At 41.2% G+C, this 18,715-nt stretch overlaps 1 protein-coding gene across 9 annotated transcripts in view; it reads left to right on the top strand.

Annotated features, from left to right (window-relative positions):
• Positions 1-18,715, top strand: part of Dgki (diacylglycerol kinase iota) — a 450,455-nt gene that overhangs the window by 389,971 nt on the left and 41,769 nt on the right. For all 9 annotated transcript variants that reach the window (XM_075953818.1, XM_075953817.1, XM_075953819.1 and 6 more), the window contains one exon: positions 687-712. In XM_075953818.1, the coding sequence (XP_075809933.1) occupies positions 687-712 (26 nt within the window). The remainder of the gene's footprint in view (positions 1-686; positions 713-18,715) is intronic.

The following is an 18,715-nucleotide window of genomic DNA, read 5'->3' as shown; positions in this document are numbered from 1 at the left end:
AAGCAGCTGCGTCCTCCAGTTGTTTAACATTGCTTCAACAACTAGTCCATCCCTCCAATATGTCTCTCTCCTGGCTCGTGAGTATCAGTGATAGGTTACCTAGCTACATTTGCCAACATTTTCACTTGCCATGGGTTGCCACCCTAATGACGGTGATGGGCCAGCTATGAAGAGTATACAGTATATTAGAGGAAGCATGTTTGTTGCAGCCCTGTGCCACCATGCCTAAGCTGCTGACATTATAGTAACCCATAATACTCAGCCAATTGAGATAAAATGGAAATTGTATGAACTAGAATATGCCTTTTAACAAGTACATTCATTACATCACCTACTTAAGTTTCTCCTTAACTGACTCTTTTTTAAGATTTATTTGTTATTTTTTATTTTATGTGTTTGAGTGTTTTGCCTGTGTGTATGCGTGTGCCATGTGTGTGCCTGGTACCCATGGAGGCCACAAGGTGTCAGATAATCTGGAACTATGTTTAAGGATGACTGTGAGTCACCGTGTGGATACTGGGTACCAAACCTAGGTCCTCTGCAGGAATAGCACGTGCTCTTTACCACTGAACCATCTCTCCGGCCGCATCTTAACTGAATTTCACTGCAATTTCTGTAAAATTATTTATGTACTGTTATCATTATCATTCATAAAATACTTACCATGTTTCTATTATCTTTTTTAGGTCACCAGTCTCTTCAGAAGATCATGGTAAGAAGATGTCGTTTTTATCCTAAACTATGCAGTCAAAATTTGTCCCTGGTCCTTATTCCTCACTGTCAGAGCAGAAAATTATTAAGAAAGTCTCTAAGATGTTGACTCTGTAGTTTTCCTACTGTGAAATGTCTAACACTTTTAAAAACTTGATCCACAGAAACTGGGTTTGTTATTTGGTATTATTTACAAATCAGTTGTAACCATTTTAGAAATAATATCTTTATTTAATATCTTCTGCCTGGTTCTGTTCAGCCGTCACAAATGTATAAATTTTTAGGTAAGCATGTATTTTCTATGAATGTGATTTTCACCTCTAAAATGGGGTGTTATAGGAGGTATCTCCCAAGTCCTTTCCAGATGGTGAGGCCGCATCTCTGCACAGCCATTGGCAGAGTGCTCTAAGTCTGAAACAGAGTTGCTTGGCCAGTGAGCGAGCTGGTACTCAGTCAGGGTGAATTGTTCTTATTTTAAGAGGCAGCCGCTTCACTCAAAGGACAAAACATCTAATTATGTCATCTCTAACCTCTGCTCACTTATTCCAACAGTCACTCAAAATTGTTTGTCGGGTGGCTGCAGTGGTTCATTGTATCGTAGAATGATACTTCACACATGTCGGTATTCAGGTTTCGCTGAGGGCTTGTTGATGTGGCTCTTTCTTGGACCTTTGAGATTATTCCATAAACATAACCCACACCTGTACATTACCACGTTCCAGTTTACTGAGTGTACACAGCATCCTTCACATATAGGCTAGGCATTTTGCAACAGATCAAATATCGTGGTTGGCTTTTTGATATTGTATTTTACCAAGGTCTGGTAGGCTCTAAGGATGGAATCTTCATCTCCCTCTACCGCTACTGTTTTAGCCTCCATCTTTTCCCATTCCCCTGTCAATAACCTGCATTCCAGGCATATGACTTTATCCAGTTTCTGGATCCCCTGCCTTTTATTTTTAAAAAAATTATTTATTTTTTGCATCTCCTGCTTTCATTCTTGCTGTTCCCTCGAAGGAAATGGTTCTTCCTTTCTGTCACATATATGGTTTCTACTCACTTTTATTTTACCTTTAGTGAAAGCTTTCTGATCCACCTACTGTGACATATGTCTTCCTAAGCGTGACACATGATTCTGATGCTTTTCTTAGCTGGCTCTTCAGACTGAATTTCTTTGATATCGTGTCCAACGAAAAGAAAACATTTAAAAATGTATTCATTAAGTGAATGAATTAAGGAAATGGAGAGGGAGTTTCAGGCCACCTCTCCTGCTGCTACCTTATAAAATCTGTCCTAATATTGGAACAATGTTGTGTCATGTTCTCTGAAGAACTGTAGGGAAAATTATGCTTGAGGCCCATTAAGTCCGAATTAGGTAATCAACCACCTAATGGTAAACCGTTATTGCATGCTATTTTGCTGATTGTTGCTGGTATGAATAGGATTTTGATTGTATATTTATAAGTCCTTCAGCTTCCATGTCCAAATGATAAATTAGAAATGTGTGTTTGCCTTTATTTTGAGCTATTTTTACCCTTAATAACCTCTGGTTGCTTTTGTCTTCTTGTCTGTAAGAGTACATCCTCTATTCACAGGGGGCGGAGGATTCTAAGTTAAAGTTCTGCAATCCACTAGGACATTTTTAGGGATTAGGAGGGGTCTCAAAGCATATGTCAGCACCTTTGAAGATCTGAAAGGTGGTCCCTGCCTAGATAACTTGCTCTTGGTATTTTAACAACGATTAAATGTGATTAGTTGAGGGACTATTATGCAAATTTAGATGAGTATGATATTTTGGTGAATTCAAAAATGCATTATATACTTATGCCTCTTAGTCTCTTGCACCTTCTAAAAACAGTTTAAACATGCGTGCTGATTTACCTATGCTGCCTAATTGTTTATCATCGACTAGTCTGCGCATCCTTAGGGAATATTTTACATTTCTTTATCACTATGATTTTCTATCTAGCACACACTGTATGTTTCCTTACCTTTATATATTTTAGGAATTAATATTTTCTGTGGCTGTCATAAAACGTGAGTGCCACACCACCACTCTGGAATGACATTGCGATGCACCCCTAAGAGGTGAATCAGGTTTTTCCAGTTTATTCTAAAAGAACTGAGACACATTGGCAAATGGATTATGAAGCCGGACTATAAAAGCCTGTGCCTCTCAGTGCTCTCTTTTGTTCCCTTTCCACCCGCAGTCCCATTCTCTTCAGTACCAGCTGCTCCCTTCAGCTATTTCTGAAACAAAATTCATTCTTGGAAAAATCTAACTTAGAAAGTCCGCTAGCTCTGCTGCTTCCCATCTTTCAGATTCTCTTCAGAGATCACCACTCTTTCTGTCTGATTCTGTTTGTCCGTGCATTGGGGCTCTTCGTATCTGATCTACGTGTCTTCTGCAGAAATGACCCTCCGGTGTGTTACAGGCACTCAAACACTGTGTTGTTATGTTCTTCTGTGCAGGCAGTGTGAGAGGAGATGTAGACTGGCTGATGTCTGCTCCACATAGCATGGAGGTTAGGTGTGTTGGCGTGTGCACACAACCCCAGCTACTCAGGAGACAGAGGCAGGAAAGTTACTATGTGGGGGCCAACACAGGAAATTTAATGAGTTTTCTTGTCAAAAAAGAGAGAGAGAGAGAGAGAAACCAAGAAAAGCTTAAAAATATAATGGCTGTCAAAGATAAATCTGAATCTTTTGACTTTCTCTATAAACATCAACTTTTCACTAGAAACCTTTATTTTTGCATCAGTCTAAGAAAGAACAAAACGCTAATACATAATTTGCCTTGTAGTCCCCAAGGAATGAATGGGTTCAGAATGGGTGAGTGCTCATATAAGATTAGCGACACCAGGCACAGATAGCACATACGTTATTTTTATGTTCATAACACAGCATTAGGGTCTTTGAGAAGAGAAGATAAAATGTATTGAGCACTTACTCAGAACTTAAACCGCATTATCCTGTTTCATTGTTAATAGGTAACAACCTACAGGGCATGCGTCATCCTAACTTTATAGCCAGGGAAACAAGTCTTTAAATAACAGCTACTAAGTGGTAGAGTTAATTTAAACGCAGATTCAATATCCAAACTTTGTTTGTTTTTTTTTTAAACTTCAGCACATTGCTGGGAAAACAAAGAAATGATTGTCAGCATTAAGGTAAATTGACTGAATTATTGAGAGGGGAGGAAAGTTCCTTCTGCCTAACAAGAGTTTATTTACTGCTGTGTAAGTAATTTCTTTTTAATGACAAAGGAAAACTGAATAAAAAATAACAACTTCTCCCTCCTGCTGGGAATGATTTGTCCCAGGAGAAAAAGTGAAATACCGATGTCACATTTTCTCATAATTAGTTAGCTGAGTGAAACCGAGGCTTCAGGGAAGCCTGCCATGCGAGTCCCAGGGGGAGCATTAGGTTTTAATGCAACATCTGGAAGCTGGAATCCCACTCCGTCAGAAGATAAGTTTGGCAGTGATGGATGGCCCTGTCCTTTGAGTTTCCCTCCATTTAGTGGCTCACACTTCATCATTCCAGCGGCTGGAGTCACCTCCTCCAGCCCAGGCAGCTTCTCGAGCTCTGAGCTCTTGGGTCCTTTCTTGCTCCTTGCACGTTCATTTTCCAAGACTCTCGGACTGCTGTTCCTTAGAGCCGCCACCTACGTGAGCATCCTGAAGGGCATTTTCCAGTAAACGTCCTGGTGCAGAATGGGAGAGAATCTTGGCCATCTATACATCTGGCAGAGGATTAATATCCAGAATATATAAAGAGCTAAAAAGGTGGTCAAGGAATTGTTAAAAGAAAGAAAGAAATGACTCAGAGAATTCACAAAAGAAGAAAAAGAAAAGGTATACCATAAAAGGCTTCGCTAGACACTTAAAAGAACACCAGTAAGCCACTTGATTCTTCAACAGCCTCTGAGTGGCTACCCTGTTACATTTACACACACACACGCACGCACACACACACACATGCACACACACACACACATGCACACACACACACGCACACACGCACACACAGCCCCTGTAATCTCACGTTTCTGTTGCCACAGTAAATACCCGACAAGAATGGCCGTGACCAATCCGGAAACTGTGATGACTGTGGTCACAAGCATCAGGTCTGCGGGTCAGACTTGAAGTTGACTATACTTTATAATACTGGCAATAAAACATATTATTATATCGTACAGAACTCTTTGAGTTACCAAAGTCATTTTTTTCATTTTTCATTTTGTTTTTTTTTTAAAAAGGTCTATTATGTTTTACATACCAAACCCAGTTTCTTCTCACTCCCCTCCTTCTGCTCCCTCCACCTTCCCCCACCCCACCGCCCATTCACTCGTCAGAGAGGGTGAGTCCTCACATGGAAAGGGGCAATAGACCAGATCTTCTGAGTAAACTGAGAGTGTGGGGTGGAGGTTAGAAGGAGAGCAGGGAGGGAGGATGGAGGGAGAAGAACATGAGATATCAAAATTTTGTTAACTTATTTTGGGTGGCTTTTGTTTTTGTTTTCAATTTTACATTTATTGTGTGTGTGTGTGTGTGTGTGTGTGTGCGTGCACGCACATACATGTATGTATCTGCATGCTTCAAGGTGCAAATGGAGGCCAGAGAACAATTGCAGGTGTCAGCTCTTTTCTGCTACTCTGGGGGTTGCAGGGATTGGACTCAGGTTGTCAGGCTGGACCACAGGTGTCTGCCTGCTGGCCCATCTCTTCAGTTCTTAGCTCACCTTTCTTTTCCTTGTATGTGTGGTATTGTGAATGAAGACAGGGCCTCTATGCATCCCAGGCAAGTACCCAATCACAGACCATATTCCCTGCTCTGTTTCTAGGTCCTATTTCGCCCAGGTTGGCCTTGAACTGACTCTGTAGCCCAGGTAGGCATGGAACTGCGCCCTCCTATCTCAGCCTCCTGAGCAACTGGGATTCCAAGAAAGTACTATTAGGCTTGATCCTTTTTCTACCATGAATATAAATATACATTTGCATACCAAAATAGTTATTATGTATAAAATCTAGCTACTTACTTCAAATAATAGCTAAACAACCACTGTGAGCCATTTCCCAGATCAAAAAGTGAAACATTCAACTTGAGCTCTTCAGGCTGCCTGCCTTTCTGACTACATTAACTTCCCTACCTTTCAGAGGAATTGCATTTTCCTCCTCGTCAGTCATGCCATTTTTTTAAATTTTACTACATGTGTGTATACCCCACATGTGAATTTATGTGTGATTGTATGTACATACATGTGTATGTGTGGAATGCAGTTTTGCCTATTTTAAATCTCTACAAGATGAAGCAGGCTATATATTTTTCTGTGATTTGGTTTGAACCTTTGCATTTTTTAAAATAATGTTTTATTTGTTCTTTGATATTTTCATACATTTATACAATGTGTGTTTTGAGCTTAGCTACTCACCACTACCTCCTTCCAGCTCTTCCTGGTACTCGCCACTGTTCCCCTCCCAACTTCATGTCCTCTTTCTTTATATTGTTATTAATATAATTAATAATCCTGAGTGCAATTAGGTAGTGCTGGCCATAGGTGTGTAACCATCAGTGAGATATGAATAAAGGGAACAACCATGCTCTCCTTTTCTTAGAAGGACCCACCAACTGACGAGAGATCCTCTGCTAAAGGGTTAAGGGTGGAGTTTTGAAGGACGATATCTTTACTGGCTGGATCTTGTGAAGATTTTGTGTAGGTAACCACAGCTACTATGAGCTATTACGTGCAACCTCCACAAGCTTTCCTTCCCATCCTTCAGCTCTTCCACTCTTTCTGCCACTTCTTCCACAATGTCTCCTGAGGCTTAGACAGAACTGAGCACTCATTGTCATTCCTACTCAGCACCTTGACTCTATCTACCACTACCCTCTGCAAAAGAAGCTTTTCTCACCCAATTGAGAGCAACCCAATCCAAGAGTACAAACATAAATTTGTAGACGGCCCGACCACTTTACAAGACAGTAATGACAGATTACCCACTAGGGCCCAATAATCTCCCAGTCATAGGTTTTGTAAGCTTAATCAGATTGCATAAACTTTTGTGATTCATTTTTGGTGAGTGTCATATTTATTTTGTTTATTTGTCATGTGGTTTAGTATTCTACTGTATGAATACATAGCAATTTATGAGTATAATCTGCCATTGATAAATGCTTATATTTAATTTGATTTTGGAAAATACTATCACTATGGATCTTCTTTTCTACAACTCCTCTGGTGTCCTTATGTGAGAATTTCTCTAATGTTTAAGACCCTTGATGGCAATGGCGTAGTTAGGGGCTAAGTGTACACATCTTCAGCTTTTCAGGTAAGTGGAGAAAATGGTCATTCAAGCGTGTACTCTCAGCTTCAGTGGGGAAGAGCTTCCTTTGATCCACCCAGCTGATGTTTGAAATTAATGGATTGGAAAATATTTGCAAGTCTGATGTTAGTGCTACCTTGTATCTTATATATTGTGCTCAGGTTTTACACGTTGATGGAGCATCTTCTCATGTAGTTACAGGCCTCTTGTGTTTGTTCGTCTATGAAATGCTTCATTTTGTTATTGGCCCAACTGCTCTCCCTTTGGATTGTCTGTATTTGAATGATTTCATAAACATAGTTCTGAATATTATGAGTACATTTTTCTTCTCTCTGTTGTAAATTTTCTTCAGCTTGTGGGTTACATTTTGAAGTTCCCTTGGGCTTCATCCAATAGACAGATGTTCGTTATTTTAAAATATTTCAAATTATTAGTATTTTCCTGTAGTTGATGTCTTTGGGATGTTTTAAAGAATTGTAAAACACAAAGTTAAAATCCCTATTGCATTCTTAAAAAAGCATAGCTGTGTTCTTTATTGATTTTATGGTTTGATAAGAAATAAAGATGCACTTTTGCTTGATTTTTCATTGCTTGAGAATGCATATGAGCGTATATGTGTTTTGATCCAACCCACCCCACTCTTTTCCAACTCCTCCAGGACCCTACCACCATATTTCTCTCAGACATTCATGTATTCATTTTAAAGCCCAGGGAGTCCACTTGGTGCTATCAGGATATCACTTAGTGTTCCTTCTACTGGAGCATGGGCAGCCCGTTGGGGAAGGAGTTTGTAGAACACCTATTTAATGTATTGTCTACATCCTTCACTGGTTTATAAAGCCTGTTTTGTCTTCTTGTCCCTTTTTTATTTTAATTTACATTTTATTACCTACTTTTTAAAAGAATGACTTTTATTAGATAAAGATTGCCTAATTTACATAGCAAAACTACAAGCTTACATATGGTTTAAATACTATAAAATAAAAGCTATGGAAAATTCAAAGAGAAAATTATAAACCAGCCAATATAAATATTGGGTTGATAAGATGACATAAACTTATATGAGCAAAAGGTTTTATATATCATAATAATCAAAGGGCTTGGTTATCATGGAATACTTTTCAGTCGATCACAGAGAAATTATCATTACTACCTTAAATCTTTTTTCTTTATTATTTTGTTGAATATTTCATGTGTGTGTACTATATTTACATCATTTTCATCCCTCCTTCTTCCCCAAATTCTCCCTATTCCCTCTCAAATTCATAACCTCTTCTTTCTTTAATTGTTATATATGTATGTTTCTATTTGTATAAATACACACATTGTATATATGTACACACATACATATATAATATGAATACAACCTGCTGAGTCTGTTTACTTTAATGTGTTTAGAGCTGAGTACTTAGGGTGAGATAACCTATCCAGTGGATATCTTTATCCTTGAAGAAGACTGATTCTCTCTCAGCATCTGCCAGTTGCCTGTAGGTCTTCATGTAGAAGTAGGGATTTGTGGGAGTCCCCTCATCCATGTTGGCATGTCAGTGAGTGATGTCATTCTGTGAGTCTTGTTTAGGTGCTGGATTGTTGAGATTTTGTGGATGCAGAAGACATTGCAGGAGAGGGCTTAGTCCTCAGGCTCTTAAAAGTTTTCTGTTCTTTCTGCGATGCTCCCTTAGCTGTAGGGGTTGTGTCATAGATCTATCAATTGGGCTTGAACACTCCATGATCAGTTAGTTGTTCTGTGCATTTTGACCAGTTGTGGATGTTTTGCAACGGTCTACATCTGTTGCAATGAGAAGTTTCTTTGGTGAAGAATGAGAGCTAAACTCAACTGTGGCTATAAAGATAAGTATTAGGAATGCATGTGGCATTTATACTGGTTTGGGACCATAGCAGTCGTAGGTTTTCTTGTAGGGGTCATGATCCCACCAGCCACAGGTAATTGGCTGCATTTACAGTACCGGGCATGGATTTCTTCCTATTTAGTAAATCTCAAGTCTAATTAGATAACTGTTGGTTAGTTACAAGAAATGAATGTCAATATTGTAATAGATTTTCTCATTTGTTTTATTGACCGGTATGTCTGTTATTTTTAGAAGGCTTATTTATATTATGTACGTGAATATTTTGTCTTCATGTATTTATGCACACTATATGTGAGCCCGCTGCCTGTCAGAGGACAAGAGAGGGCATCTGATCACATGGAACCGGAGTTACAGATACTTGTGAGTTACCAGGTGGATGCTGGGAATGGAACCTGGGTCCTCTGCACTCCTAACTGCTGAGCCATCCCTCCAACCCCAGCACGATCTTCTACCCAAACCACACTGTTTTAATTGTTCTGACATTGTTATAGTTCCTAAGGTTTGATAGAGGATAAACTCACAGATCTTTTCAGAGTGGCCTTTTTTGTTTATATAAAATTGAAAAGCAATTTGTCGTATCCTGTATTCAGATTTCGTGTCTGAGGAGTAATGGCTTGGCTCAGTAGTTAAGAGGGAGGGCTGCTCTTCCAGAGGACCTGAGCTAGGATCCCAGCCCCCATATCACCTGAATCACACTGCATGCAACCTCAGCTCCAGGAGACCCGACATCTTCTGGCTTTCACACACAGTCACCTGCACACAAGTCACATGCACAGATAAAAATAAACCTTCAATTCTTTTTCATGAATATCACATGAGTCTCTAAATCATGATGGAGAAGAGCAATGTCTTTATGGAAAAAAGCCCTCGGCTCCTGGTTGATTCTCTTTACATTTAATTGGCTATCTGTGGTATTTTATAGTTTTATCATCTTCAGTTTAGCCTATTTCTGGGTATTTTATATCATTAATGACACTTCATGAATTATGATTTTTAAAGTTGCAATTTCTTTTTTTTTCCTTTCTCTTTTCTTTCCTTTTTTTATGCTGCCATACTGCAGTGCAGTTAACTTTTAAAAGCTTGTGTTTGCAAAATTCCTGTTAACCTTTAACGTCATAGACTTTACCTGACTTTATCTCCTCGGTGGGGAGATAATTCTGTATAGGTAACGCATTCAGTAAACACTGGACATTTCACGTTACTCTCTCCTCTCGTTAGGCTTTGCGTGTTCTTTTCTGTTCCTGTTCACGCTGATGCCAAACTGAATAGATGTCGGTATAGTCAGCACCGTTGCTAATCTCGCGATGCCACGATGAATGCCATCTATAATTTCTACTAAATTGACGCTTTAATGCTCTGTGACCCCAGTGTGGGTGGTGGCAATTGACTGTAGCTATTTTAAGTCTTTTCTTTCATTTTCGTTTTCAAATTTGACATACAGTGACTTTTATTCAGTATCCTTTTCTTTGTCTTGTTTGTTCTCCTTCACCTGTTAAGATGATACATCTCAGGTATTGGCTTTTCCAGTGGAAGCCAGTATCACATTCACAAGAAGAACTCAAATTGATTATCACATTTATCTCCTTTACACGGTACTAGGTCTCATTTGCTAATAATTTATTTGATGTCTGTGTTCCTGTGTATGACTTGCCTTTAATTTCTTTTTAACTTTTCTTTTTCTTTTTTGGTTTTTCAAGACAGGGTTTCGCTGTAGCTTTGGAACCTGTTCTGGAACTAGCTCTTGTAGACCAGGCTGGTCTCGAACTCACAGAGATCTGCCTGCCTCTGCCTCTTGAGTGCTGGGATTAAAGGCGTGTGCCACCACTGCCTGGCTCTTTTCAATTTTTCTACTTCTGTTTATTAATGAAAGTATGTTACTCCTTGCTCCATCAAATGATGAAAAAATACACTCTCTTCTTCTAACCTCTGAGATACTTTACCAAACCCTTTCCTACTTTTCCTCCTATTTATATTTCAAAAGCAAGGGCACTCAGACAAAGACCTACTAGGTGGATTGTCCAAGATCCCAGGCATAGTTAATGAAGGTTAGAGCAAGGATTCAGATTCAGGCAGTCAGGATCCAAGACTGGCCCTGCATCAGCCCTCTGTGCAGCGTCTCCACAACATGCCGTCTCTCTTGAGTTTACATCAGCACCATTCTGTCTCCAGAACTGGGGCGCCAAAGTTCATGTTTGATGGGAACTGATCTTTAATGATGAAGACTTGCTCATTTCCAATTTACTTGACACTGAAGAAAATCCTTTTTGCCCATCCTCGTACTTCATAATTAGGGGAACAGGAGCCCTGTGTCCTGCCAGTGGCCCTTGGAACTGGTGACATGCAGCTGTTCCTCCAAGAACTGGCGCAATAAAGGGGACTCGTGACCAGAAGAGTGGAAACACTGAGGAAGGAAGGTGTTTCCCTCCTTCCTGTGAGCTGCTTATTAGTCAAATGTGAGTGGAGCTACAGATGGCAACATCTGCAGCCTTTAATTGCCTGCTAGGATAGCTAGCAATATTGGCCTCCGCCGTATGCTTCCTTGCAATGACTTTGGGCTAGCTAATGCCAAGTTGCTAGAGGATATTTTTTTCCCCATATCCAGTTTCTTACCCTTTAATCCCCCGTTGGTTTTCTAATTAGATTCAAACTTTTTAGAGCTTGCATTTAGGGCTGATCCCAGTTTAGTTTCTGTTGCTTTCATGAGTAATTTCTATTCCTTTGCTTACAGACACTCCCTGGATCCCAGCTCCCTTGGGCTCATTCTCCCATATAGCTTCCGTCACCTCCTACCATTCCTCTGGCAGGCCACCTTCTTTGTCTTTTATTCTACATTCTCCTCTGTGCTTATTAATTCTTCTGTGTGGGAGCCACCTCCAGGAGCGTAAGGACAAACAAAGATGAATTTCCCTGGCAGTTTCAATGCTCAAGCGTCCTCCTTTCTTACTCTTACTGATTTTTAAAAATGTATTCCTTTAAAAAAAAAAACTAGTTCCTCTTGAGCGGTGTTGCTCTTAATTGACTCTCAGCCCAGTGAATAGAGACATTGCCCTGTTCTGTGTGATGCCCTGGCACGGAACTGAATTCCTCTATTCAAGCCTTACTGTTAAATGTGCCGCACTCCGTGGTGTTGGCAAACAGAACCGTCCAGGGCTCATCTTTGAGTCCCATTGCAGCCTCATTAACGCTGTTCCCTGCAGTAGAAGGTAGGTCAGCGCTGGTCCTTTTCCAAAGAGATTCAGTGACTAATGTACTCAGAAGATGGCCTTTTGCAGGCGTTTCAATGGGCACTCCCCCAAAGACTGTGTGAGAAGGAAGAGACAGAAAGGACAGCACACCCACCCGTATTAGTCTTCTTCCCCAAATCCCCGGAACATAGATTATCCGCTTCTGGTTCAAAATAAAGCAAGGGCACAAAACAAGCCTTCCCTAGGGTTCCCCAAATCTGGTTAATGTTATTTTGTATGTGTTCTGACCCCACTATGCTCCTCTCCCTCCCCTTGATTGTCAGCATATGATCCTTTTGAACCTTTTGGGTTCTTTGGAGTGCTTTGTTGGGGATAATTATCTATCTGTGAAGGCTGATTGTTGAGTGTGCTGTGGGAGGGGTGTTCTTTCTACTAAGATTGACTGACCACAGTGTGGTAGATTGCCTTCTGGCTGCAGAGAACAGCTGAAGGGCAATTCGAAAATACTGAAAAGAAGAAAGTAGCAGGAAAACGGAAAGTTTGGAAGGGCAGAGCTAACCTCCTGGATTGTGTCTACATGGACGGACAGGATCAAAGACCATGAAATGAAGTGATGTGTCTGGCAGCCAATGGTGATCGTGAAGTCCACTACTCCCCTAGGAAAGGGAATCTGGCTTTTCTAAAGAAAGCATGCGTGCTCTGAGCCTTGGATTGTGTCTACTCATTTATGAGAACAGAAATGGAGAATTAAAGTGTGGTTACCTATTGAAGCTAACTGTTTAAGGTTTTAACTGTATGATTTGACATATTAATATCCAGGACAGCCATGGTGCTGGGTTGACATACTGGCGGTTGCTGTCACATGAGAATCATTGTCGTTCAGTTTCTCTTCTTCCTTGTAACTGGAATCCTAATACTCCTTGAAAACTCCAGTGTGCTCTACCTAAGGCTGATTCACTCATTCCTCTTGCAGTGGCTAAGGTCCTTGAATCATTACGATAATTGAGTGTGGGGGGAAATAAAAAGGAAAGAAAAGGACATGACTGGTCCTAGGTATGGTGGAGAAGAAAGTTTACTATAGACATATGGGAGAGTAGTATAGTCAGAGGCCGGGGCATCTGGGAGAGTCCAGAGTGGACACGACCAGACCGAGCTGTGCCACGTGAAGAAAGTGGGGTGAGGAGAGGAGAGAGAGAGGGTATCCAGGGGCAGCAGCCAAAAGTCCCAAAGGCACAAAAAGAGTGGATAACCCAAAATGTTGGACTACTTAGGGAAGGGCAGCCTAGTCCCTTGAACTGGAGAATTCATGGTTTGCCAGCCAGGATGGCCCTGAGTGGGTAGGAACTGAAAGATGCAGGGGGTTCTCCTTATTTAGCTTCTCTAGGATCACTAATTATAAGCTCAATGTCCTTGGTTTATGGCTAGAAACCAAATATGAGTGAGTACATCCCATGTTCCTCTTTTTGGGTCTGGCTTACCTCACTCAGGATAGTGTTTTCTATTTCCATCCATTTGTATGCAAAATTCAAGAAGTCCTTGTTTTTTACTGAATATTAACCTTCATCAGGCGATGAAAGGAGACAGAGACCCAAACTGGAGCACAGGACTGAAATCTCAAGGTCCAAATCAGGAGCAGAAGGAGACGGAGCACGAGCAAGGAACTCAGGACCGAGAGGGGTGCACCCACACACTGAGACAATGGGGATGTTCTATTGGGAACTCACCAAGGCCAGCTGGCCTGGGTCTGGAAAAGCCTGGGATAAATCCAGACTCTCTGAACATAGCGGACAATGAGGACTACTGAGAACTCAAGAACAATGGCAAAGGGGTTTCTGATCCTACTGCACGCACTGGCTTTGTGGGAGCCTAGGCAGTTTGTATGCTCAACTTACTAGACCTGGATGGAGGTGGGGGTTCCTTGGACTTCCCATAGGACAGGGAACCCTGATTGCTTTTCGGGCTGGGGGGAGACTTAATTGGGGGAGGGGGAGGGAAATGGGAGGCGGTGGCGGGGAAGAGACAGAAATCTTTAATAAATAAATAAATTAATAAAAAAAAATTAAAAAAAAAGATGCAGGAGGAACCTGGAGGCTGAAGTCCGCTTTGATACGTTATCCTCAGCCGTTTGCCCAGGTTTCAAACCTAACAATAATCAGTTGCAACATATTTAGAATGCGCAACTATTTCAGTCAGTTCCTAATAGGCCATTAATAGATGCATTACTCTAGCCAGCGTGCTCTGGTACTTTGGAAGCATTTGTTTTGTTTTGATAGAGGGTTCCACTTAGCCCAGGCTATCCCATGACTTGCTCTAGCTAAGGAGGACCTTCTACTCCTGATTATCTTGCTTCTACCTCTTAAGTGTTGGGATTGTACATACATGCCCCCACATCCAGCCTTGGAGGCATTGTTTGTTTGTTATTAAATCAGTTTATATTTTTCTTGCCTGCGTGGTCTACTGTAACTATTTAGACTTGAACTGTCTTAGTTAGAGATAGATTCATTCATCCAGGCCTGCAGCAGAATCATAATGTCAACTAAACCGTTCTTGAATGGCTTTCCATGATGCTCCTGAAAGACTTCTGGGTGGGTTTGGGTGTTGTATATTTTAGGATGTCTTTTCTTGACTACTAAAGCATCCCCTGGCCAGTCAGCATCACTGCATCTAATACTAAGGAGTAGTTCAGCACTATGTCCCCTTTTTAACCTCAATAGGCATCTTTAACTTCTTGGACCAATCATGGAAATGTCTGTTTAGGAGGGCCAGGTGTCGTTTTCTAATGATACTATAGTGGTATTTGACACTCTGTGCAGCCAGATAATGAAGGTAGAGTATTGCCTTGCTAAGGAACCAGGCTCTGTAGTAAGCCTGGGATATAAACCCTGGTTTTATTCTAATTTAGCTATGTGACCTTGAACCTATTTAAGGCCGTGACTCCATCTTGGAAACTGGGAGGATAACAATTATACATATATCTGACAGCATTAGTGAGTGTTAGATTAGGTAATAAAGGTGAAGCTTCTAAATCTAAGCCTACCAAATAAAATGCCTGCAAATATTAAAAGAAGTAAATAAAAAGTAATAAGTACAAGAGAGACCATCAATGTTCAACAGCCAAATCAGAATATACTCATCTGTAAGCAAAACCGCTATCTGCTATTTATATGAACTTTCAACATTAATTAGTAAAACCTGTTATTTTGCAGATTTCTCAGGACTAGAAATTTCCTTCAGCTGACAACCAATAGGCAGAGGATGGCATCTGTCATTGTAAATCATGGCTAGCTACTTGAGCTTTGAAGGCAGGGCTGGCCACGATAGTTATCGTGGTCTAAAGAAGGAAGAGCCGTTCACAGGCTGAGTAATCCTTCACAAAGCATTCATCTTCCTTCTTGGTTTCTCCAGGGATCAGGCTGTGCTGGCTGCCTAGAAAGTCCCCTTCATCCTTTGCCTCTGAGCTAGGGAAGCCACGTAACACACATGAAGGAAAAGCAAACATGACACCTACACCTTTGCAGAAGTGTTATGCAGACACCTGTGTGCTGGCCCCTAATGTCACATGTGCATACAAGGGCCACGGGGATGCCTGTGCTGATGATGGCAAGCCACAATGCCACTGTAGCGCATCACCATGGGAGGGACAGACCAGCTCTGCCAGTGTGTAAATGCTCTAGGGCACTTCCCCACCCGTTCTTCCCCTCTGCAATTTAACAATATCCATTTCTTCTCAAGGCAAAGTAAAGCCTGTTTGCTTTTTAAAGGATAATGTGTATTCTAATAGACTGCATACTTCTCATTGGGTAACAGACATTTCTGCTACCTCTCACCCTAGCGAGTGAAGAGAACCGTTTGCACTGTTGGGCGAAAAATTAAGAGAACTGTTGTCTCAACACGTACAAAGAATCTAAACCACCAGTGTTCCCGTCAACTGTGCTGTTTCCCTGTGTGTCCCTCCAGTCACTCTTCGCCCCCCCCCACTCTTCCTTCCTTCCAGTCACTGTACCCTCTCCACACACACACCACTCTTTCTTCCCTCCAGTCACTGTACCTTCCTCCCTCCCCACCACTCTACCTTCCCCTCCTCAGACAGGATGGGCCTCTCACAATGCTACTCTTCGTCAACCTTCTGGTTAACCAGGCACTTCTCAGACACAGATGTTTTAATGTGTTTTGTATGTTACTTTTAGGAAGAAGGTGGTAGTGTTGACCAAGATTATATTATGCAAATGGAGTTCCTGGGGGCTCTACATGGTGGTGATGGGGTGGGAGAATGGATTCTGGGCTCCGGCCTCTCACTTGATTTAGGTTAAGTGTTCTATCTTCATCCCTTGGTTCCCTTCTTCCCAACCTCTTCATCTTGGGAGGCAACTCTGTTTTACACGACTGTTTCTCTAATGTGGACACATTGGGCTGTGTGGGAATCCAGGGGTTAACTTTCTCCCTCAACTTTTCTTTCTGAAGAATCTTTGAATTCCTATGGAGAGTGAAGGTCCAGTCTTAATTTCACTTTATGACGACTGGACCATAAAATCCAGCCCTACCTGAGTGTCACTGATGACCCTTGCTAGACTGAAATCTAGCTGACATTTCTCTCCTGAGCATCCTCAGAGCTCACCATTTGTCTCGCTGCCCTTGCTTTTCAGGCAGATTTTGCTTTGTCAGCTTACTATGAGGTAGTGAGAGTTAGCAATTTTTAATTTGTACTTTTCTCAAATCAGATAGTTTAAGTCTTTTTGCTCTTCCAATGACTGTCGTATGTTTATATGGGGATAAAAATGTACTTTTTTATAGCAATTGCAAGCACACATGACCTCATCTGTCCTTACACTGTTTTTTGAAATTCGTACATTTTTGTGATATACATTTTGCCAACACCTGTTTCTAATAGTAACTTTTCCTGTATTTACTCCTCCTTGGCTTCATTTTAGTTCCAGCATGGGATGTTTTAGCATTTTATTTTTTTAATTTCATTTTAGAGAGAGTGTGTTAGGGACTGAAAAGGCGCTTAGTGTACAACCTGATAGCCATTTGACCCATAAACCTATAATCTTCCAGAACTCTAGAACACACTCTCACTTGAATTCTGGCCTTAAACCCCATTTCCTTTCCCCTGCATGTTGATGTATGGCCAAAGACAAAACCATCTATTCTTTTCGGACTCCATCAGCAGTCAGCTCTGAATGCACTGTGTGTGTACTTTCCTCCACTTGAGTTCCTTTTAGAGGTCCTGAAGGACGCTGTCAAAATAGATCACACAAACTCACGGAGGCTAATTGCAGAAGGCATGCCAGCCTGAGAGAAGGGATGAAGCTGGAGTCCCAGTTCTGCTTCTTATCAGCTCTGTGGGAGGCAAGAGGTGCTGTGGGTCAGGGCAGCCTCCCCTGCTAGGTGGCACCTTCCTCTCATTAGTCAGGCTGAAGAGGGCTTTGTTTTCATACCCTAGCTTGCAGGATTTCAGCTTTCCCATCCAAATGCCTGAGAAGAGAAAGTAAACACAGTGAGTCAGTTTGTATTAAATTCTCTCAACATTAAGGGAGGGTATAGGAACTTTGGAGAACCCTGGTATCCAAATCGGCTTGCAATGTGCTTGGCATCGTAATTTGCATTATTTCAGTCAGATGTTAAGAAAGAAAAGAGAGTTATTGTCTGCTGTAATTACTTGGGGTTCCTGAATTTTGTCAGATATTATAATCAGATTAAGCCCTTTAAAAATATAAACAACAACAACAAAAACCCTTCCCTGTATGTACAAGCTTAAAATTAATGGGACTCTGTGATATTGATGCTGGGAGTGGGTCTCCTCTAGTTGAGGGATAGTTGGGCATTACATCAGATGGTGACACAGTAGAAAGACATGCAGTGACCATTACACCCAAGCATGATGCCTTTAACTTATCCTTAGAGGAAGCATTCAGCTCACATGCTAGTTGAGTTGTAGAGGTTGGCCAGTATTTTGAAAAACCCCCGTTTGTTGACCCTTCTTGCGATTGCTGTGACATTTTACACAGCTGACTGAAGCTAACACAGGATGAGTGATAAAGGGTCTGTGCTCCATTGGCCCCTTAACCTTTGGCGATTTGTTGAATTAAGCGCTTAAAGCAAAATATTTAACCTGTGACTTTGGAGTTAATTGGGATCCAAGGCTTACTACCCATGTTCTAACAAAGTAACATGCATCATGACTTCATATAGTTTTCTGGTTTGATTCCTAATACAGATATTTCTGTCTTGAAATCTTTGGATACACACACTCACAAAAAAAGCACAATTAAATTTTCAAAGGGATGGAGAAAATCTCTAGGACTTGAAAATTGACTTGCCGGTTAAAAACAGATGCCCATGGAGGAGGCTCCCTCTCTCCCTCCTTCTTTCTTTTCACTTGTGGTACTGGGGATCAAACCCAGGGCCTTTCACATGCTAAACATGGACACTAAAGCTGAATTAAATTCCCAGACTGGGTGGCATTTCTTTTACTCCCTATAACATCCTCCACTGTCCCTAGTGAAAAGCCAAGAGAAGGTCCAGGGGGACCATTTTCTATGGGATCAACCCCATATATACTCAGTACTTTATTAACTGCCCATACCATGAAGTATTCTGAGAAAGCTATAGCATCGTTGCAG

The sequence above is a fragment of the Microtus pennsylvanicus genome, chromosome 19, assembly GCF_037038515.1.
Source record: "Microtus pennsylvanicus isolate mMicPen1 chromosome 19, mMicPen1.hap1, whole genome shotgun sequence".
Taxonomy (NCBI): domain Eukaryota; kingdom Metazoa; phylum Chordata; class Mammalia; order Rodentia; family Cricetidae; genus Microtus; species Microtus pennsylvanicus.
This window is presented reverse-complemented; position numbering and strand designations above follow the sequence as displayed.